The sequence below is a fragment of the Oryctolagus cuniculus genome, chromosome 4, assembly GCF_051225735.1.
Source record: "Oryctolagus cuniculus isolate XC-2025 breed Fujian yellow rabbit chromosome 4, ASM5122573v1, whole genome shotgun sequence".
NCBI lineage: Eukaryota > Metazoa > Chordata > Mammalia > Lagomorpha > Leporidae > Oryctolagus > Oryctolagus cuniculus.
In genome coordinates this window covers 77368392-77392783 of record NC_142870.1, presented here as the reverse complement: position 1 = coordinate 77392783, position 24392 = coordinate 77368392, and the positions used below count along the sequence as shown (strand labels likewise).

Here is a 24392-nt window from a genome sequence, read left to right as displayed (position 1 = left end):
AACAAAGTCCCAGTGATCAATTTCTGTTCACAATTGATCGTAATGATAGGACTAAGAACCAAAGGGATCACATAAATAAGAATAGTGTCTGCAAATACTAACTGATAGAATCAAAAAGGGAGAGAATGGTCCAACATGGGAAGTGAGATACACAGCAGACCCATAGAATGGCAAATGTCCTAACAGCACTCTGGCCTCATAATCAGCCCTTAATGCATGCGGATCCGGCTGAAATGCCCATGAGAGTATTTCAGGCATGGAAAGCCAAGACACTCTGGGGGAAAAAAAAAAACCTAAATGAAAGATCTCTGTGAGTGAGATCCCAGGGGAAAGAATGGGTCATCAAAGAAGGGGGTACCTTTCTCTGAAGGGAGGAGAGAACTTCCACTTTGACCATGGCCTTGTCTAAATATGATCAGAGTCAGTGAACTCAGGGGGCTTCCATAGCCTTGGCAGCTCATGACAAGAGCCTAGGGTGATTACTGATGCCATAAACAAGAGTGTCAATTTGTTAAGTCAACAACAGGAGTCACTGTGCACTTACTCCTCATGTAGGATCTTTGTCCTTAGTATGCTGTACATTGAGATTTAATGCTATAACTAGTACTCAAACAGTATTTTTCACTTTATGTTTCTGTGTGGGAGCAAACTGTTGAAATCTTTACTTAATGTATGCTAAACTGATCTTCTGTATATAAAGAGAATCGAAATTGAATCTTGATGTGAATGGAAGGGGAGAGGGAGTGGGAAAGGGGAGGGTTGCGGGTGGGAGGGATGTTATGGGTGGGAAGTCATTGTAATCAATATTCTGTACTTTGGAAATTTATATTCATTAAATAAAAGTTAAAAACACACACACACACACACACAAAAAAAAGAAAGAAAAAAGTGCCAGAAACATACTGCAGAAAAAGGGCAGTCTCTTCAAAACATGGCAAAGTGAAAACTGGATATCTTCATGTAAAAGACTGAAGCAGCTCTTTCCCGTTCAAAAATAACATAAAAATGGATCAAAGACCCAAATACTAGATAGGCAACAATGAAACCACCAGAAGGAAACATAGGAGAATTATTCACAACATTAGTATAGGCAATGGATAAGATCCCCAAAACCCAAGCAATAAATGCTAAAACTGAACAAACGCAATTATGTCAAATTAAGAAGGTTATCCACAGATAACTAAACAATCAACAGGTTGAAAAGACAACCTACAGAATAGGAGAACATATTTATAAGCCATTCATCTAAAAAAGAATATCTAGAATACATAAAGAACTAAAATAACTCTCAACAACCAAAAATAAAAATCCAGTTAAGAAGTGTGCAAAGGATCTGAATAGACATTTTTAAAAGAGAAATATTAATAGCTAACAAAAGCATGAGAAATGTCTATTCAGACATTTTTAAAAGAGAAATATTAATAGCTAACAAAAGCATGAGAAACAATCCATTAGGGAAATGCAAAACAAAACCATAATGAGGTATATCATCTTACTCTAGTTAGAATGGCTATTATTAAAATTACAAAAAATGCTGGTGAGGATGTGGAGAAAAGGAGACTTTTATACATATTGGTGAAAATGCAAATTAACACAGCCATTATGAAGAACCGTATAAAGGTTCCCTCAAAAAACTAAAATGAGATCTACCAGATGACCTAGGTATACATTTATTGGTAACATTTATAAAGGAAATGAAATAATCACTGAAAGACATATATGCAATCTCATGTTCATCGCACCATTATTCACAATGGCAAAAATGTGGAATAAACCTAGATGTCAAATAGTAGATGAGTTTATGAAGAAAACAACATATATATATATATATATATATATATATATATATAAAATAGATTACTAATTATCCCTCATCCATAAAAATGGATGAAACCTGCATTGTGATTCAGTAGGTTAAGCCACTGGTTGTGATGTCTCATATTGGAGTAACAGTTCAAGTTCCAGCTAATCCACTTCTAATTCAGCTATCTGCTAACATAACTAGAAAAGCAGTGGAAGACAGCTCAAGAACATGGGCCCCTGCCACTCATATGGGAGGATCTGATGGAATTTCTGGTTCCTCACTTCATCCTGCCCCAGGCATAGCTGTTGTGGTAATTCAGGGAGTGAACCAGCAATTGGAAGCTTCTCTATCTTTCTTTCCATCTCTGTCACTCTGAGTTTCAAGTAGATACATCTTTTAAAAAGGAAAATAAAAAGACTGAAAGGTATACAGGGAATTAAAAATAGCTTAAGATGATTAAATCCTGACATCTGTGGCGTAACGGATGGAATTAGAGATTATGCTAAATCAAGCAAGCCAGACACATGTTCTCACTCATATTTGGAAATTCTTAAAAAATGTTGATCTGCAACAGGAGTCACTGTGTACTTACTCCTCATGTGGGATCTGTCCTTAATGTGCTGTCCAATGTGAAGCAATGCTATAACTAGTACTGAAACAGTATTTTACACTTTGTGTTTCTGTGCGGGTGCAAACTGATGAAATCTTTACTTAATATATACTGAATCGATCTTCTGTATATAAAGATAATTGAAAATGAATCTTGATGTGAATGGAATGGGAGAGGGAGCGGGAGATGGGAGGGGTGCGAGTAGGAGGGAAGTTATGGGGGGGAAGCCATTGTAATCCATAAACTGTACTTTGAAAATTTATGTTTACTAAATAAAAGTTAAAAAAATTACATTAAGTTAAAGAAAATGTTGATCTGATGTTACAAGAATAATTACCAGATTACCATGGAGAGAGGATAGAGAGAAGCTGGATAACGAACATCAATACACATTTAAGTAGAAGTAACAGGTTACAGTGTTACACTGCACAATGAGGGGGGGGACAATAGATCATAATAAAGCATTATACACTATATGAAGAATGGGAACTGAGGATTTGGTAAGCTCCAAATATAGAGGAAGGCTGGAAAAATGGGGGTGCAGATCATCTGATTTGTTCTGTTTATAATTATCTGTTGAAATACTGCATTGTACCCAATAAAAGTGAATAAATAAATACATGTACTTTAAAATTTTTCAATTTATTTTCATTTGTGTTTGATAGGCAGAGACAGAAACAGAGACAGGGGAAAAGAGAGATCTCTGTCTGCTGGTTCATTCTCTAATTGCTCCAAACTGCTAAGGCTCGGCCATGCTCAAGCTAAGAACCCAGATATCAATGAAGGTCTCTGTGTGTGGCAGGGATTCAAGTACTTCAGTCATCGTCTGTTGTCCTCCAGCATGCACATTAGCAGAAATCTATATTGTAAGGAGACTAGCTGCAACTCAGTTCTGATATGGGGTGTGCATTCCATGTGGTAATTTAACCACTGCATATAATGTTTACCCCTTCTATATGATATTATGTCTTTAAAAGTTAAAATAAAGGAAAATGTAAATGAACATAAGATTTTTTCATCTATTAGGCTGGCAAGAAATAAAGTTTGTTAATAAACTTCCTATAAAGATTTGTAGAAAAAATGTATAAAATTAATGAGAATGTGAATTGACCAAAAACACATAAAAGAAAACTATACTGTTAGGAATTTTTCATGAACATAAACATCCAAAAAGATAGCATAACTGTCCACCAGTAACAATACAGCATGTGGTATAATACTCTAAGAGAACATTCTGCAATCGTGAAAAGCAGAGACATATTTGGGAATGTTAAAGATGATAAATCTCAAAGGTCCAGGGTTAGATGAGAAAACAAGGTAAAGGACAGTAGGTGTGACAATACACTTTTATGTAAATAACCCTTTAAATAATATGCAAAATATACAATTAATAATTTTAAATTGTATATTGTTCTGTGTAACATGATGAAATCCCATCACATCCCATCCCATCCAACCTAGAACATCAATCTTTCCTTTGTCCAGAATATTCAGGCTACATATACTATCTTCTCATTAAGTAACTGTACAACTATTTCAGTGAACTAATGCTCAACTGTCACAGTATTACAGTGCTTGTGTTCAAAAAACTCTAATTTTACTTAATAATCAAACCAAGCTAATTGCTTTTAATGTCTTATTTTTTTAATTTTTTTTAAATTTTTTAAACTTTTATTTAGTAAATATAAATTTCCACTTCTTTCCTTTGGGATCTTTCACAGACATCCTTCATGTAGAATTTTTTTTTTTTTTTTTTTTTTTTGCCTCAGTGTCTTGACTTTCCATGCTTGAAATGCTCTCATGGGCTTTTCAACCAGACCAGAAAGCCTTAAGTGCTGATTTTTTTTATTAATTTCTTTTTTTTTAACTTTTATTTAGTAAATATAAATTTCCAAAGCACAGTTCATGGATTACAATGGCTCCCCCCCATAACCTCCCTCCCACCCGCAACCATCCCATCTCCTGTTCCCTCTCCCATTCCATTCACATCAAGATTCATTTTCAATTATCTTTATATACAGAAGATCGATTCAGTATATATTAAGTAAAGATTTCATCAGTTTGCACCCACATAGAACATAAAGTGTAAAATACTGTTTCAGTACTAGTTATAGCATTACTTCACATTGGACAACACATTAAGGACAGAGATCCCACATGAGGAGTAAGTACACAGTGACTCCTGTTGTTGTCTTAACAATTTGACACTCTTATTTATGGCATCAGTAATCACCCTAGGCTCTAGTCATGAGTTGCCAAGGCTATGGAAGCCTTTTGAATTCGCTGACTTTGATCTTATTCAGACAGGGTCATAGCCAAAGTGGAAGTTCTCTCCTCCCTTCAGAGAAAGGTACCTCCTTCTTTGATGGCCCCGTTCTTTCCACTGGGATCTCACTCGCAGAAATCTTTCATTTAGGTCCTCTTTTTTTTTTTTTTCCAGAGTGTCTTGGCTTTCCATGCCTAAAATACTCTCATGGGCTTTTCAGCCAGATCCGCATGCCTTTAGGGCTGATTCTGAGGCCAGAGTGCTGTTTAGGACATCTGCCATTCTATGAGTATGCTCTGTGTTCTGCTTCCCGTGTTGGATCGTTCTCTCCCTTTTTGATTCTATCAGTTAGTATTAGCAGACACTAGTCTTGTTTGTGTGATCCCTTTGACTCTTGAGCCTATCAGTGTGATCAACTGTGAACAGAAATTGATCACTGGGACTAGTGAGATGGCATTGGTACATGCAACCTTGATGGGATTGTATTGGAATCCCCTGGCACATTTCTAACTTCACCATTTGGCGCAAGTCCGATTGAGTATGTCCCAAATTGCACATCTCTTATTCTAATTTATAAATGAAACTTTTTTGGAATCAGCTTTGTGGCATAGTAGGTAAACCCACTGTCTAAGGCACCAGCATCCCTTATGAGCACCAATTCAAGCCCTGGCTTCTGCATTTCTGTTCCAGCTCCCTCTGATCCACCCGGGAAAGCAGGAGATGGAACTCTGTGACTACATGATAGGGCTCACAGTGTAGCTGAGTCTCTGGGCAATTACTGTGTCTAGCACCTAAGGCTCAGAGCTCTGTGATTGCCTGGGGTGGATTATTAGAGAGAGAGACGTGCAAACAACGTGGACTACACAGATCCTTTGTGTGATTCATGCAGCAGCGTGGGTGAGTGATGCACCCACTGTGGGCTAATGTCACACACTGATCACTTTGGAAGAGAGAAGGTAAGGGTGTGATTATGGAAATAGAGGTGATCATACTATCCTCCATGCTGACAACAGAGGAGATCTGGCATGTCCAACTTGGTATCACCCTAGATACCTGCACAATTCCGGAAACTGTACAGAGCTTCCCAAACACACTCAACACATGCCTCTGGATAGTCACTGAAAAAGCAGACACTCCACTGAGGAATATTCCAAAGATAAAAACCATCAGAAGAGAAAAGCAACAAGTATTTCCTTAAATTCCTAAAAATAAATGCAGAAATTCAAGAAACAAGAATGAGAAAGACATCATGACTCCCTCAAAATGATTACAACACTTCAATATTAGAATGCAAAGATGAAGAGATTGAAGAAATGCCTAAAATAGAATTCAAAACAAAGATCGCAGGATTACTTAGAAGCAAATTCACCAGTTCAAAACAATCGATACAAGACATGGAAGAAAAAATTTCCCATTAGATTGAGATTTTGAAAAGAAATCAAACTGAAATATTAGAAATGAAGAATTCAATGTCAAATAAAAAATTTAGAAAATACAGTGGAAAGCCTGAACAACAGACTTGGTGAGGTAGCAGAAAGAATAACCAAGCTAGAAGAAAATCTTTGAAAATGTCTCAATCAGACCCAAATTAAAAAGAGAAGAAACTGGAAAAATTACAAATAATCTTTGAGATTTATGGGATAACATCAAGTGACCTGATATATAGGTCTTAGGAGTTCATGAAGTTGTAGAAAGAGATAATGGGTTATAAGGCCTATTAAGTAAAATAATTACAGATAACTTCAATAATTTGGAGAAAGGAAGGTATGTCTGGGTACACAAGGCACACAGAACACCTAATATATATGACCAGAAAAGATAAAGATCTTCACCAAGAAATCATACCATGCATCTTCTCTGACAACAATGGAATGAAGGTAGAAATCAACAACTCAAGAATCTCTGGAACATATGCAAACACATGGAGACTGAACAACATGCTCCTCAGTGAACTCTGGGTCATAGGATAAGTTAAGAGAGAGATGAAAAAATTCTGGAGACAAATGGAGATGACAGCCTTCATTAGGGGTTAATCTTATGTTTATTCAGTAAACTGAAAGTAGACCACTGTAAAAATTGAGAGAGGGAATAAGAGAGGAAGGAGGAAGAGGGTGGAACCATGTATAGGAAGGAGGGTAGGAAGGAAAGTATTACTATGTTCCTAAATCTGTATATATGAAACATACGAAATTTGTTTATGTTAAAAATTTTTAGATAACTTTTTAAAAAACAGAAGGGAAACAAAGACACCATGATAGTCAACGTAAAAAGGATAGAAATGTCCCAAACACCCCTTTTACTGAGTGATCAATCTTGTTAAATTGGACTTATATGCTTCTAATGAGCTGCACTGTAAATTGGATTCCACCAGTATGCTGAATATGATTTAATTTATGTTTAATCAAACATATGGACCAAACATCCAGCTAACAAAAAATACAGGGTACAAAGTGGCAAGATTTTAGAAATGCTAAATTGGAACAAATATAGAAAATTAACCTTTCTACAAGACAAGAGATCTGGATATCATGAAAAGGTTGAATTTAACAAAAACAAATCAGAAAGGATCCTTTAAATGAAAATTAACCTTAGAAATAACCAAACATAATGCATGAGTCTTGACTGTATCCTTTCCCAATAAATCCAAAGGTAGATGATATTTTTGGGACAACTGGAAGGAATGAGGAGAATGGATATTTTGTGAAATGACAGAGCTATGGTTTTTTTTCCCCCTGGGATATGAAAATGATATTGTGGAGATACAGAAGAATAATTTTATTCTTTAGGGACCTATGCTGAGATGTTCTGAGGGAGAGAGAGAAAAAGATACAGAAATAGATAGATGGATGATACACAGATAATGAATGGATGGGTAGATGGATGGATGGGTGGATAGATAGAGCAGAAGATGGCAATACAAGAAGTGTTGTTAAATCTGATTAGATGATAAATGCATGTGAATTCCTTAACTTTTTTATATGTTTGAAATATAATTTACCAATATGACAGATATATAATACAGCACAACTTCAAAAATTCACAGAAAATGTATATTATACAAAAGCTATTACATTATTTCAAAAACTTATTACACCAAAATAAATGTATCCTTTAATTCCACTTCCAAAAACTTATTGAAGTACTCTCATGTTAATGCATATTTTCTATAAAATTTATCAATTATAAAGTAAAGCTGCAAAAAATAGAAGATGTAAAACACATTATGTAAATACTTACATATACAAATGCTACCATGCATTATTTCTAAATCTGGTTATGTGAGAAAATATGCTGTAATTTCAAGTAATGACCAACTCTAGAGAAGGGTATAGAAGTGATGCCTGGGAATACTGGTAAGGATTATCTTTTATTTATTTAATGAAAAGCAGAAGGGAGAAAATAAAACTCAATAGATGTGACTAAAAACTAATCTTCATTAAATTAATCTCTGGGCTCATTTTTCCTGTTATGCCCTGAATGTTCTAGCTTAAATGTTTCATAATGAAAATGTTTTAGCTTAAAATTTATAAAAAAATAGACTGTACTGAATATTTATTGTGATATTCTATATAATAAATGGGATAAAACTAAAAAAACTTTCATAGCTATACATGTATAAGAGAAAATACTTTTTAAAAGGTTCAACACTATCTATCATTTCAGGCATGCCCTAGGAGTCTTCGAATGTAGCTTATTCCTCCTGGAAAATATACAAATATCTCTTTGAGTCATTGATTTCCTTTCTTTGGAAAGAAGTAGAATTGCTGGGTATGTGATAATTCTATTTTAATATTTTGAAGAATCATGATGATATTTTCTATAATGAGTATACCATTTTACCTTTGCATAAACATTGTACAGTTTTCAGTTGTCTACATCTTGCTAGTAATTGTTAATTTCTGGATTTTCTTTTGTTTTTTTTTTTTGACAGTAGTCAGTCTAATGAGTGTGAGGTGGTATCTCATTGGGTTTTTAAAAAATTATTTGAAAAATTGATGTAAAACTATACCTAGTTATGGAGTACTACATGATGTTTCATTGCATATATACATTGTGTAATGTCCAATAAGGATAAATATATTTATAATTTCAATAATTTAATATGTAATATGAAACATCTTCTAATTTTTCTAGAAAAACATACTGCAAATTAGAATTATCTATTTTCACTCTAATGTGCAGTAGAACCTTGAAAATTCTTACTCCTATGTATCTGTAATATAATACATCAGTCAGCCTTTCCCAATCACTCCCTTCCCTCTCTCTCTAGCCTCTGGTAAATATATTTATATTTTTAATGTCCATGAGATTATCTCATTTTATACTACACATGAATGAGATCATGTGATATTTGTCTTTCTGTGCTTACTTATTTCACTTAACATAATGACTCCTCATTCCATCATGTTGTAGCAAATGACAGTTTCCATAATTTGTATTCCATTGTATACATGTATATTTTTTTATCCACCCATCAATGGATGCACAACTGGGTTGTTTCTATCTTTGAGCTACTGATAAATAGTATGCAATAAACATGTGAGAATAAATATCCATTTACCTTGGATATATATAGCCAAGAGTTAAATCACTAGATCATATTATAGTCTATTTTTAGTTTTCTAGAGACCTCCATGCTGTTTTCCACAACAGCTATACTATTTTTGTATTATTTCCAATGGTATACTAGAGTTCATTTTATCTACAACCTCACTACCACTTGTTATTTTTGTCTTTAACAATAACCATTCTAACTACAAAGAGATAATACTTCATTGTGCTTTTTTATTTCCCTGATAGCTAGCAATACTGAACAATTTTACCATGGTTCTTTATCCATTCTTCCATCTATGGACACTTAGGTGGCTTCCATATCTTGGCTATTATGAAAATAATTCTGTCATGAACATAGTGGTGAAGATATCTTTATGATGTAGTGAATTTGTTTCCTTTGGGTATATATCCAGAAGAAGTATTGCCATGTAATACGCTAGTTCTAGTATTAACATCTTTAGTAACCTCAAACTGTTTTCCATAATGATACCAACAATTTACATTCCCATGAATGGTATACAAAGGTTCCCTTTTCTCAACACCCTTACCAACATTTGTTATCCTGGACTTTTTATAATGGTCATCTGCAAGAATGCAAGATTATTTCTAATAGTGATCTGGATTTCCATTTCCCCTATAATCAATGATGCTGTGCACCATATCACATACGTACTGAACATTTTTATGTCTCCTTTGAAGAAACATCTACTCAGATTCTTTACCCATTTTTGGGGTTACAGCAAGAAAGAAGTTTAGTGGTTGCTTAGGGATGGAGGATTGGAGATGGCAATAAAATTTTAAGGAATATGTGATTTCTTTTGGTGATAATTAAATGTTGTAGATTTTATTAAATAAAATTATGTTGATTACACAACTCTGAATGTACTAAAAACCATTGAATTTATCCTTAAAACTACGGAGTTGTAAACTGAAGTTCAATAAATCTTGTTTTTTTGTTTTGTTTTGTTTTGTTTTGTTTTAAGAAAGAAGTTTTTCTTCAAAGTACAGCAGTAAATTTCAGAAAAAAAAAATCTGTCTTTAGCACTTTCTTATCTCTCATAGTTTCTAGTTTAACATTCTCATTTGGGACCCCTTAATTTTTTTAAAAGATTTTATTTATTTGTTTATTTATTTGAGAGGTAGAGTTACAGACAGTGAGAGGGAGAGACAGAGAGAAAGGTCTTCCTTCCGTTGGTTCACTCCCTAGATGGCTGCAACGGCCGGAGCTGCACCAATCCGAAGCCAGGAGCCAGGTGCTTCTTCCTGGTCTCCCATGTGGGTGCAGGGACCCAAGGACTTGGGCCATCTTTCACTGCTTCCAAGGCCATAGCAGAGAGCTGGATTGGAAGAGGAGCAGACCGGAGTAGAACTGGTGCCCATATGCAATGCTGGCACCACAGGCAGAGGATTAACCCACTGTGCCACGGCGCAGGCCAGGGACCCCTTAATTTTGTACTTGCCAGCTGAATGACATTAAGGAAAAATAATTTAAATCTATATATTTAGCGTTTTTTGGTAAGAATTGTTTATGTCATATAATCTTTCAAAACTACCTATAATGGATCATTGGTCCTTGTTTAAATAATGTTCCTATATTCAGGTTAATTTTTGCTATGTATTAGTTCATCTAATTTTAAAAATACCCTATTATTTGCCCTGAGAATCAACTGAATTTTTCGAATAACAAATGAGGAGTTAATATCTTTATAATATTAAATCAAGTTATGTACTCACAGAATATGCCTTTGATCTATTCAAGCACCTTTTCTATGGTTCTCTGTAGAAATAACACTTAAATATTACTTTAAGGTTATTCTCAGGTTTTCATGTGGTTACTGCTATTTTAAATGGTTCTATTCATCCATTATAGTTTGTTTGTGCAAATAATTGCATTTTTATATATAACAGTGTTCCCAATTTTTAGCAGTGAAATTGTACTACTAAAATGTCACTATCATTTTGACCACTCTTTCTAAATTAGTAAATACCATATTTCATTTTCAAACATTATCATATTTGCTAGTATTTCCAGGAAAATATTAAGTAAGAGTGACAATTGTGAACACCCTGTTTATGAGCAAAAGAAATCATCATCAGGAACTCAAAAAATGGAGAGATATTATTTGCTCATGCTTTGGGAGACTTCATATTGTTAATATATCCATACTACCTAAAGTAATCTACACATTCAATATAATCAGTATTAAAATATTAAGGAAATTCTTCATAGAATTAGAAAAAAAATCATAAAAATCATGTGGAAAAACAAAAGATCCAGAATAGCCAAAGCCGTTCTGAAAGAAAAAAATCCAGCTGGAGGCATCATAATATGCAATTTCTAAGCATACTACAAAGGCATAGTAATTAAAACAGGATAGTACTGGCATAAATACACTACAAAGATCAGTGGAACAGAAATAGAGAGCCCAGAAATTAATCCACATACATACAGCCAATTTATTTTTGACAAAAATGCTGAGAACATACATTGGAGAAAGAATAATCTCTTCAATAAATGCTACTGCCAAAATTGGATGCATATATGTAGAAGAATGAAATTAGATCCCTACCTCTCACCATATACAAAAATCAACTCAAGATGGATCAAAAACCTACATCTAAGACTATGAAATTTCTAGAAGAAAATGTAGGGAAAACTCTTTGAGACACTGGTGTAGGTGATGACTTCTTGGATAAGTCATCCCAGAGCACGGCTAACAAAAAGTAAGCTAAATAAATGGAATTATATCAAACTCAGAAGCTTCAGCAAGGAAACAACCTATAAAGTGAAGAGACATCTAAAAACATCTGCAAGCTATTTATCTGACAAAGGATTAATATCCAGAATATATCAGCAACTCAAAAAACTCTACAATAAAAAAAGTCTAGTTAAGAAAAAGGCAAATGAACTGAATACATACAATTACATGAAAAAATGCTCAGTATTACTAGCCATCACAGACATGCAAATCAAAATCACAATGGCTATTATCTAAAACACATCAATAAATGCTGGTGAGGATGTAAATTCATGTAGCCACTGTAGAAAATAGTATGGATATTTCTTAAAAAGCTAGAAATAAAATTGCCATATTATCTAGCACTCCCACTGATGGGTACATACTCAAAAGATATGAATAATTATATCAATGAGAAACCAGCTCCACTATCTTTATAGCAGCACTTTTCACACAGTCAAAATATGGAGTCAACCAAGGGGTCTATCATCAGATGAATGGGTAAAGAAAATGCCACTCAATTATAATATGGAATATTATTCAACTATAAAAAATAATGAAATTCTATCATTTGCTTCAAAATGACTGCAACTAGAGGGTATCATGTAGAATGAAATAAGCCAGACACTTAAAGACAAATACCACATGTTCTCCCTTGTTTAGCAGAGCTAGATTTTAAAAAATTTTTCACTATTAAGTATTCTGAGAGGATGTTATTCAATATTGTGTATGAATACATGTAACACAGATGTGTATGTAAGAAGGTATGTCAAATGTGGAAGTGAAGATAGAAGATAACTATTTTTGGATCAAAAAACTTTGAAATACAAAATATTTCTTCATAATAAACTTTTTCAAACTTTTTGAAGACACCTCATATGAATGGATATCAATTTCTTTCTATCAAAAAGAATTTACTTTAAATTCCCTTTCCAAAAAATTTTTGTAAGTCCCCAGTATGTGTTTAACTGTGATTGAGGAATATATATTTCAAACCATTAAAACATCCTGTGAAGAATACCATTTTTTGCAGCAGCAACCAGCTACAAGAGGAATGACATTAAAGTGCAAATAATAAAATAAGTGCTGATCCAGCTTCACTATCTGTAGTCATCTTCCTTTTAGTCAATTATTGTCTAACAATCTGAGTTTCAAACTATATATTTTCAATTACAGAAAATTCTGATTTCTAGAAAAAAATGAGGTACTGCTTTATACGATTTCCCCATTCAGGAGATATATAGCTAAGGAGGAGGTGGGTAACAAAACTGTATTTTAGAATATACATATCAGAATGTTCATATTATGTAACACACAATAAAAACACTAGACAACAAGCAGCAGCAACATACAGAGGCCAACTTTAAGGTTAAGAAGATGTATTATCAGCTAAAGAGTTAAGGTAGCACTTACAACTAAGTTCAATGCTTAAAGGAAAGGAAAATGCTTATAATGAATGAAAAAAATCCCAGCAGAGAAACAGAAAATATAAAATGTATCGAATAAAAAATAACTGAAAGAAAAAAAATCACTTATAAGCTTCCTAACAAAATGAAAATGTCCGAGAAAAAAGTAGTTAAACTGATGACATATCAATTTACCCAATCTGAAATTCAGAAAAAAAATTATTGACCAAAAAAGATAGAGGCTCAGACACATGTGAGGAAATACCAAAATTTCTAACATTTTGCTAATATTCCAGAAAGAGAGGAAATACAGACAACAAAGCAAAAAAATATTTGAAAAAATAAATGGCTGAAAAATTTCCCATTTTTTTGGAAGATATAAATTAAAAAATTTAAGTAGACCTCTTTAAGTAGAATTCTTAATGAACTTGGAAGAAATAGTATAGACAATAGTTATTGCTGAAAATAAAGATACAATTTCTGAACAAAAACTAGAAAAACCATTATATAAAGAAGAAGCAAATCTCAAACCATTATATTCCTTATCAAGGAACTATAGAACTATATCAAGGTGGTAGCATCTTTAAAGTATTCATCACTTTAAAAACAAAATCACACCTGTACATACACATACATACAGTCATCTCAAAAAACTAAATACAACAAAAATGATTTTTAAGAATAGAAAAAAAATACTTCTGATAAATGAAGCTATATGAATTCATTTCCACCTGAACTACAAGAACTACTAAGTAATATTCTCTAATCTTGAGGAAAAATGAGAATAAAAATCAGAGAAAATGTGTAACTACAGAAAAAGTTATAACAATGTATTTGGATGTAAAATATTATAAGTATAGGATAAAGGACAATGGGAGATAATCAAATCTCTACGGCTGCAAGATTTCCACATTATATAGTTTGTGTATAATGTTAGCTCTAGTCCATTTTACAGAATTAAGAAAGAATATCATAACTCCTAGGGAAAAGAGTAAAAAAAAGTGAAAATCAAATGCCTATAATTTATATTAAAATGGAATTTTAATTGAAATATTCAAAGAGACAAAAGTAAGGTTAAAAGTGATATGGGATAGGCAAGTAAGTAATTTAGGTTGGGTGAGCTGGAAGTTGCTACAACCCCCATATATAATTCTGTCTTCCTACTTGTCAATACAAACACCTTCATTTCTGGGATGCATTTGCTTCATCTAGGACTTAAGGGAAGATGCCATGAAAATATGGATATTAAGCGCCATTTGGTACTTGCAGAGGTACCATATAAATTCCCAGGTGGCTTAAGGCTTTGTAGGACCCCCTACTTCATAAATAGACACGAGTTGTCTCTCTTCTAACCCTCCATTCTCTTGCAGCAGACCAAGGTTCAAGTGCTGCACAGATGTCCTTTCTCTTTCCCTCCCGACACCGCTCCTCCTTTATGGCAATATCCCGACCCATTGCCCAAACATGATGAGCATTTCTTTTTTGGGGCAGCCCAAACTCACAAATGTCTCATCTTTGGCATAAATTTTATCACTTTAAGTACCTTATATGTGTCTTCCCTTAGAATGCTTTATCTTGTTAGAAGACAAGAGCCTGGAGTGAAATTAATATATGCAAGTTGGGGCAGACACTATGACATAGCGGGTAAGGCTGTTGCCGGCAGTGCTGACATCCCATATGGGCGCTGGTTCAAGTCCCAGCTGCTCCACTTCTGATCCAGCTCTCTGCTATGGCTTGGGAAAGCAGTGGAATATGGACCAAGTGCTAGGGCCCCAGCACCTACATGGGAGACTCAGAGGAAGAAGCTCCTGGCTCCTGGCTCCTGGCTTCAGATCAGACCAGTTCTGGCTGTTGCAGCCATTTGGGGGAATAAACTATTGGATGGAAGATCTCTCTCCATCTCTCACTCTCTCTTTCTGCAGACATTTGAAGAAGTGAACCATTGGATGGAAGATCTCCCCACCCCCCCTCCCCGCCTCTGCACAACTCTGCTTTAAAATAAATATTTAAAAAATATATGCCAGCCTATATTAAAAGGATAACAAAAACAATATGAAAGGACCAATATAAAACAAATAATAAAATGATAAGCCTAAATTCTACCCTGTCAGAATTACATTTAATATTAACAGATAAAACATGTCAGTTTAAGACTCGATAAAAACATAAGACTCAACAATATGTTCTATGCAGGAGATATAATGGATGCCTTGTAATGAAGCCTTGAAATACAAGAAGCAAAAATATAATTAAGATGAGAAGTAGGCATTTTTAAAAAAATGTTAGGAAATTTTAAAACTACTACCTCAGCAACTGATAGCATTAGACATATATCAATGAAATCAAGAGGATCTTATAAACACCACAAGGCCTGATTTTCATAGTTATAAAAGATAAATGAACAAAATTACAAGGAAAAACCTATTATAACAGAAGTTTTTAACTTACCTCTCTTAGAAGTGAAAAACCAAATTTAAAACTAGCAAAGATTTTAACAATACAACATGAAAAACACATTTTCAAGTTTATGTAACAGGAAATACACATTCTTTCCTAGCACCTTAGGAACATTATAACTGACTATGCCCTAATTATAAAGCAAATCTCATTAGAATATCATGCCACAGTGTCCAACCATCATTTTTTTTAAAAATAGCATATTTAGAAATCTGAAGACATATCAAAACTCATGCATCAAAGGAGAATTGTAGTAAGAATTAGGAAATATCTCAAACCAAATATTAATGAAAATTATATATCATTAATAAAATTATATGTGAAAACATTTAAAATACATTTTAAGTGATATTTAGAGAAAAGTTCTATTTTAGAAAAGAAAATGACATAAGAGTGGGAATAAGAGAAGGAAGAGATGTACAATTTGGGACATGCTCAAGCTGACTTGCCCCAAATGGTAGAGTTAGAAACATACCAGGGGACTCCAATTTAATCCCATCAAGGTGGCATGTACCAGTGCCATCTCACCAGTCCAAGTGATCAATTTCAGTTCACAATTGATCATAATGAAAGGACTAAGAGTCAAAGGAAGCACATAAACAAGTCTAGTACCTGCTAATACTAACCGATAGAATAAATAAAGGGGAGAGTGATCCAACATGGGAAGCGAGATACTCAGCAGAGTCATAGAATGGTGGATGTCCTAAACAGCACTCTGGCCTCAGAATCAGCCCTAAAGGCATTCCGATCTGGCTGAAAAGCCCATGAGAGTATTTCAGGCATGGAAAGCCAAGACACTCTGGCAAAAAAAAAAAAAAAAAAAAAAAAAAAAAAAAAAAACAAACAACAACAACAAAAAAAACACAAAAACCCTAAATGAAAGATCTCTGTGAGTGAGATCCCAGTGGAAAGAACAGGTCATCAAAGAAGGAGGTACCTTTCTCTGAAGGGAGGAGAGAACCTCCACTTTGACTAGGACCTTGTCTAAACAAGATAAGAGTCGGAGAACTCAAGGGGCTTCTATAGCCTTGGCAACTCATGACTGGAGCATAGGGAGATTACTCATGCCATAAACAGGAGTGTCAATTTCTAAAGTCAACAACAGGAATCACTGTGCACTTACTCCTCATGTAGGATCTCTGTCCTTAATGTGCTGTACATTGAGACTTAATGCTATAATGAGTACTCAAACAGTATATTTCGCTTTGTGTTTCTATGGGGGTGCAAACTGTTGAAATCTTTACTTAATGTATACTAAACTGATCTTCTGTAAAAAAAAAAAAAAAGAAATTATCAATTCCCAACTTGACTCTCATTGGGATTAAACATGACAATAGGTCTGATCTGATTTCATCATCATTTAAAAAATCATCTATTATTTTTCACTTTATGTTTGTGTGGGAGCAAACTGTTGAAATCTTTACTTAATGTATGCTAAACTGATCTTCTGTATATAAAGAGAATCGAAAATGAATCCTCATGTGAATGGAAGGGGAGAGGGAGTGGGAAAGGGGAGGGATGCGGTGGGAGAGACGACATGGGGGGGAAGCCATTTTAATCCATAAGCCGTACTTTGGAAATTTATATTCATTAAATAAAAGTTAAAAAAAAAGAAAATGGCTAAAACAAAAGTGAACAAAATTAACTCAAAGAATATATTTATGATAATGATATTTGATTAACCCTGCCATGATGAAGCAGCGGTTTAATTTGATTTATAGCATTGATGCCTATGTTTTCAACAACCTGTGAAAACTTTATCTCTTTCAATAGGAAAACACAGTTATAGAAAAGAACTCAAATTGGTAAACAAATATGGATATTCAAATATCTACTGAAGCCAAAAAAACTAATATAAATTTATTTTTGATAATAAAAGAGTGTAAATAGAAAATATATAAATAAACCATATTGCATCTTTACATATAAAAGGCATTTAGGGGAGTGCAGGGAATATACCATGTAAGCAAATAGTTAATTTTGAGTGGCATGTAAGCTTTTCGTTATGGAATCTCCAAGTAAGTACTTAAATGTAAAATCATCTCCTATGTTAAGCAGCAAAGTTAAATCTGCAATAATTTAATCAATTGCAGATGGAGTATATGACAATGGTACAAAAAAAAAGCGCCAACCAATAGAACATGAAATAATTCTAAGAAATGTTGTGATTTATGGATCACCCATTATAATAGAACAATATTTTCTAAATATGACTCTATAACACATTTTCAGAAAGTAAAATGTATTTGATTAACTACCAGGTTTTAACCATTCTATTTTCAAAAACAACCAATTGTGTGAGAAAAACATGCAACTCAGATCATTACCAATACTATGTGAAATGCTTTGATCATCTAAGTTACAGATATATATATATACACACACACACACACACACACACACACACACATACATACACATATGAACTTTTATTCTTTCTAGTTAGTACACAAACCCAACATAAAATCTTTATTTGGGATTAAAATTGTATTTTCAATGTGGAAGTATTAAGATGAATAAAACATACCAATAAAACCTTAATTAAATGGCAGAAACTGAAATAAAGGGAAGAATCTAGAAAACTATAGACTATAAGGTAATTTAGGAATTAGGTTTGAGTGTCAGAAATACAGTGCCATTTTATTTTTTGCACCTCAACCCTGTAAAATTGGCCAAATTTCTTACATTATCTCCTCTGCTGCCATATGTCAGCCATTCATTATGCAATATTTGGTTGAAACAGTCTCTACAGAGCATGACTTTCAAAGTACAGAAGTGAGCTGGTAGGAAGAAGGGAAGTAAGAAAGTTTGAGGCATAATGCAAAGAGCTTTAGAAGGTACAAAGAGGTATTTATGACTAGAAGCCATCTCCTATTATCTTTTTTCTACCAAAACATCTCTCCTACTTGAAGTCACCATGTCTCCAGTGTTGATTTCTTTTGAAAGCATACATCTTACCATGTGGAATTGTAGTCTGGAAGGGGCGACTTGGGCTTTTCAGGTTCCATAAGGTCAAGCTACCATCTGAATGGCTGCACATGAACTGTTTGCCCTCATGATGCCAATCAATTGAATGAATAGCCTAATAAGATAACAATTAAAAACAAATGTGTGGGGGGAGTAGCCAGATTACATCAGCATATATTCCTATAAAATATGGACATAAAATTATTATATGAACACTCAAAAAACATGATTTTTCTGACCCAGATCAGAATGTATTTGACTTCAACCAAGCTTATAAAAGGTTAAAAAACTACTAAATCTGACTTGGAAAATCAGTATATATTCATGAAATCTATTCTCTTTGACAAATTCATTTTCTAGTTCTCTCCATAAAACCATCTGGAGACGATTACAATTCAGTAGAAGTGAGCAGGAAAGGGTGCCCTGTGTCCCCTTCAAGTCACCACTTGCTCCCTAGGGTAACCACTGTCAAGATTTCAAACACATATTACTTCTGTGAGGATTAAGCTTGTTACCAATGGAATAATAGAGCATAAACTCTTTTGTGTGCCTGTCTCAGTGTCGTGCTTCTGCATGCATCCATGCTATTATATGTCCTTTCCATTTGCTCATTTTCATTGCCTGTAGTGCTCTACTTTGTGAATATTGTACAACTTATTTATCTCTTCAATTAGTGGATACTCTATCTATCTATCTATCTATCTATTTTCTATTAGGGGATATTTTGCGTGTTTACCAAAAGGAAAATCCTAGCTTAGCTCCCTAAGAATTTCTTTCCTAATGATTCAAAATACCTTGGAAAGGGGTCATACAGAAAAATACATATATATATATATTTATATCATATAACATTAATTGCCAGATTTTTACCAATCATGACCAAACACCAGTTATCTTATATACAGCATAAGAACTTAGTTTGAGACAACCAATAAGAAATTAATTTGTAACTTAAAAATAAATGAGGACACATATGTATATACACACACTTTTAAGAACCATATTTTAGTACTTTAACTCTCATAAAGAGATTAGAAAAAAATCATCCTACGGTGGCTACATGTTCATTTGGTGACATTTTTATTCCTACAATGATCAAAAAACAGTGTTCTAAAAGAAATGTGTTTTTCCTTTTCTGTTTATTATGGTGCTGCCTTAAATGATTTGACACTCTTCCCACACAAGAGTAAATGTGGGGGCCTGTGCTGTGGCATAGAGGGTAAAGCCACTGCCTGCAGTGCCAGCATCCCACGTGGGCACCGGTTCGAGTCTCGGCTACTCCACTTCTGATCCAGTTCTCTGCTGTGGCTTGAGAGGGCAATGGAGGATGGTCCAGATGCTTGGGCCCCTGCACCTGCATGGGAGATTTGCAGGAGGCTCCTGGCTCCTGGCTTCAGACAGTCTCAGCTCTGGCCATTATGGCTATCTAGGGAGTGAACCAGCAGATCAAAGACACCTCTCTCTCTCTCTCTCTCTCTCTCTCTCTGCCTCTCTGTAGCTTTGCCTTTCAGGTAAAATATTAAAAAAAAAAAAAAAAGAGTAAATGTGACTATACAGAGATTTTTGACCATTTTCTTTCTACCTCTCCCCCCCACTCCCATCACTTTTTTTTTTTTTTTTTTTTTTTTGGACAGGCAGAGTTAGACAGAGAGAGAGACAGACAGAGAGGAAGGTCTTCCTTTTTTCCATTGGTTCACCCCCCATATGACTGCTACAGCCAGCGTGCTGTGCCAATCCGAAGCCAGGAGCCAGGTGTTTCCTCCTGGTCTCCCATATAGGTGCAAGGCCCAAGGACCTGGCCCATCCTCCACTGCCTTCCTGGACCACAGCAGAGAGCTGGACTGGAAGAGGAGCAAACGTGACAGAATCCGGTGCCCCAAATGGGACTAGAACCCGGGCTGCTGGCGCTGCAGGCAGAGGATTAGCCTAGTGAGCTGAGGTGTCGGCCTCACTTTTCAAATAAACTTAGGAGCATAGATGATCATCTTTATTTCCAGGGCTACAAGGGATATTTTCCCTGTTTATCTTTTGCCCCACCTTCACTATCTTTGTATTAGCTTCCTCTGAAGGGGGAAACAATGGTCTGTAATCAATCTCTGAAAAAACAAAATGTCAAATAGGAGGCTAAATAGAAGTTTGTTGCTGCCCCTAAATGAAAATCTAATCTAGGAGCTTGTTTGTGGTACAGTAGGTTAAGCCACTGGTTACAAAGCCAGCAACCCATATCAGAGCACCAATTTGAGTCTCAGCTGCTTTGATTCCTATCCAGCTCCCTGCTAATGTGTCTGGAAAAGCAGCAGATGATGTCCCACATACTTGAGCCTCTGACACTCACATGGGAGACCCAGATAGAGTTCTGGGCTCCTGATTTCAGGCAGGTCCACACCTTGCTATTGTAGCCATTTGAGGAGTGAATCAGTGGAAGGAAGATTTCTCTCTCTCCCTCCCTCTCTCCCTCTCTGCCTTTCAAATAACTAAATAATTAAATATATCCTTAAAAAAGGAAAATCTAATCAAGCCTCAATTAGGTACTATAAAATATACTTCAAGATTTTATTTTAATTTATTAAGAACTACTATTTACAAAAATCTTATTCTTTGAAGGTAAGTATTAGGAAATAATGAATTTAAAAATGACTTAATTTTTTGCCATGGAATTTGAATTTTCTAAGGAAGATGTAAATATTTTCTTTAGAGAACTTAAAGACAATGAGGCAAGACACAGCATGGGGTCTAGAGGAAAGAAAAGGAGTTGACACTAAAGTGGAGATACAATATAGGTGACAGGCACTCAAGTATATAATGTATTTACAAAAAGCCAAAAATAGGCAGTAAAGGTAGAATTCACATTTCGGAGAATAACCCGAAGTTGAAATATGCAAATGTCAAAAGCAAGTTTTAACACTTGGTCAGAACTAGGCAATGTCCTAATGATAAAATACTGGTACAGCACAAAGTTTAGAAGTAGGAACAGGCCCTAAGTCAGCAATCTTCTCAAGTCTTTTGGTAGAAATCACTTACCTCATCATAATAAACTCTCAAGTCTGCTCTTTTAGATTTCAAATCCCAGAAGACTACTGTACCATTTTCATATCCTATTAGGAGCTGTAAAACATTATGAACATTTTTATTACATTATTATTATTATTTTGTAATTATTATTACAAAACTATTACATTGATCAGCACGGGAGTTTTGACCTGCTCCATTTCCGACCTGGGCCGGTTCACCACTCCTTAGGCAAGCTGGTGGTCCCCCGCTCCTGGGAGGTCACCATATTGATGCCAAACTTAGTGCAACACCCGATTGGCATAGCGCATGACAGCCCAGAACTCCTGGACTCAAGCGATCCTCCGGCCTCAGCCTCCCGAGTAGCTGAGACTACAGGCGCGCATTTTAACTTGCTTCAAATAAAGTTTAATGTTGGGGCCAGTGCTGTGGCATAGTAGGCTAAGCCTCTACCTGCAGAGCCAGTTTATGTCCTGGCTGCTCCACTCACAATCCAGCTCCCTGCCATAGCCTGGGAAAGCAGTAGAAGATGGCGCAAGTGCTTGGGTCCCTCCACCCATGTGGGAGACCTGCAAGAAGCTCCTGGCTCCTGGATTTGGATTAAACCAGCTCCAGCCATTGCGGCCATTTGGAGCGTGAACCAGAGGATGAAAGGACTGTTCTGTCTCTCCCTCTGTCTTTAATGCTACCTCTCAAATAAATCAATAAGTAGTTTAATGTTAATACAATAAAGTAAAATCATACCATACAATAAATCTTATTTATAATATTATTTTAGAACTTAAATGTAGGTTTATCACACTTTTAAAAAAGATTTATTCATTTATTTGAAAGTCAGAGTTACAGAGAAAGAAGGAGAGAGAGAGATCTTCCATCTACTGGTACACTCCCTAGGTAGCCACAATGGCCAGGGGTGGGCCAGGTCAAAGACAGGAGATTAATCCAGGTCTCTCAAGTCTCCCAAATACTTGAGCCATCTTCCACTGCTTTACCCAAGCGCATTAGTAGGAATTGGATCAGAAATGGAACAGCCAGGATATGAACCAGTGCCCATGTGAGAGGCCAGCATTGCAGGTATCATCTTTACTTGTTATGCCACAACACCAGCCCCAGTTTCTCACATCTTAAAAATGGCACATAAACTTTCAAATAAAAATGTATCAAGAATTTCAACTCATTCCAAAGAAGAATTAGGTAAGCATGTAAATACAAAGAGAGAGAGAGAAAGAGAGAAAGAAAGAGAGAGAGAATAAGAAAAACAGAGTAGAAATTATAATGAAATAAAATGTGGAATGTTTAATAAACTCTGAATATACCAGTGAGGCCAATGATTTTGAAAAATGAACAGATTTTTGCTTCAAATTTCTTTATATCAAATCATGTTGTATCTTTGATGACAATATTTTAAACTGATGGCTTTTACATCCACAGAAGTTAAAAGCTCTTTTAGAGAATCACATCATTAAAATGGCTAGTTTTTTAATTAATTTAATTAAGAAATTTTTGGATTAACATGAAATACCTGTACATTTTGTGGAGTATAGTGCAATATGTCAACAGATACACAACATAAAACAGTAATGGACAGAAATTAACCTGTTTCCATCTTGTGGTTTAGAGTTAACCTAAAGTTTTGTGTATACCAGAATCTATTACGTTCACCTGACTGTATTTTGGTGCTCATTCAAATTCCCTCTAATCCCCCACCTTTCTCAGCTTCTACTAATCACTATGTTTGAATGATTAACACGTAACATAATGATCAGTAAATCAATAAACCAGATAATTTATAAATATATATTCTTTTTTGAAAATAGACCATTTGAGAACAACTAAAACATTAAATATCAGGTCATTAAAGCAATATGTAGTTATTTTTGAAGCTATATTGTATTCTTAAGTGTTTCATTATTAAACTATACACAAGTTTTGAAAATGATTTAATAATTGAGCTTTACATACTAATTTATTTGCTAAATAAAAGTCAAAATTAAATATATAAATAAGATTTCTTCACATAAAACATATATAAAGTCATATATTGATATGTTTCAACTTCAAATCAATTCTTTTTACATACCTGAGAAAATCAATTTCTTTTTTTTCATTTAATTTTTTTTAACTTTTATTTAATGAATATAAATTTCCAAAGTACGATTTATGGATTACAATGGCTTCCCCCACATACCGTCCCTCCCACCCACTACCCTCCCCTTTCCCACTCCCTCTCCCCTTCCATTCACATCAAGATTCATTTTCGATTATCTTAATATACAGAAGATCAGCTTAGTATACATTAAGTAAGGATTTCAACAGTTTGCTCACACAAAAACAAAAAGTGAAAAATAATAGATGATTTTTTTAAATGATGATGAAATCAGATCAGACCTATTGTCATGTTTAATCCCAGTGAGAGTCAAGTTGGGAGTTGCCAATTTCTTTTTTTTTTTTTTTTTTTTTTACAGAGGATCAGTTTAGTATACATTAGGTAAAGATTTCAACAGTTTGCACCCCCATAAAAAAGCAAAGTGAAATATATTGTTTGAGGACTCGTTATAGCATTAAATCTCAATACACAGCA

General features: G+C 34.6%; 1 protein-coding gene and 1 pseudogene across 14 annotated transcripts in view; both read right to left on the bottom strand.

Annotated features, from left to right (window-relative positions):
- STXBP5L (syntaxin binding protein 5L) overlaps positions 1-24392 on the bottom strand; it is a 425888-nt gene that overhangs the window by 244181 nt on the left and 157315 nt on the right. For all 14 annotated transcript variants that reach the window (XM_089331765.1, XM_051859274.3, XM_051859272.3 and 11 more), the window contains exons 8-9: positions 21824-21907; positions 18794-18917 (exon numbers count right to left, since the gene is read on the bottom strand). In XM_089331765.1, coding sequence (XP_089187891.1) covers positions 18794-18917; positions 21824-21907 — 208 coding nt within the window. The remainder of the gene's footprint in view (positions 1-18793; positions 18918-21823; positions 21908-24392) is intronic.
- LOC149127015 (signal recognition particle RNA) lies at positions 21920-22191 on the bottom strand (annotated as a pseudogene).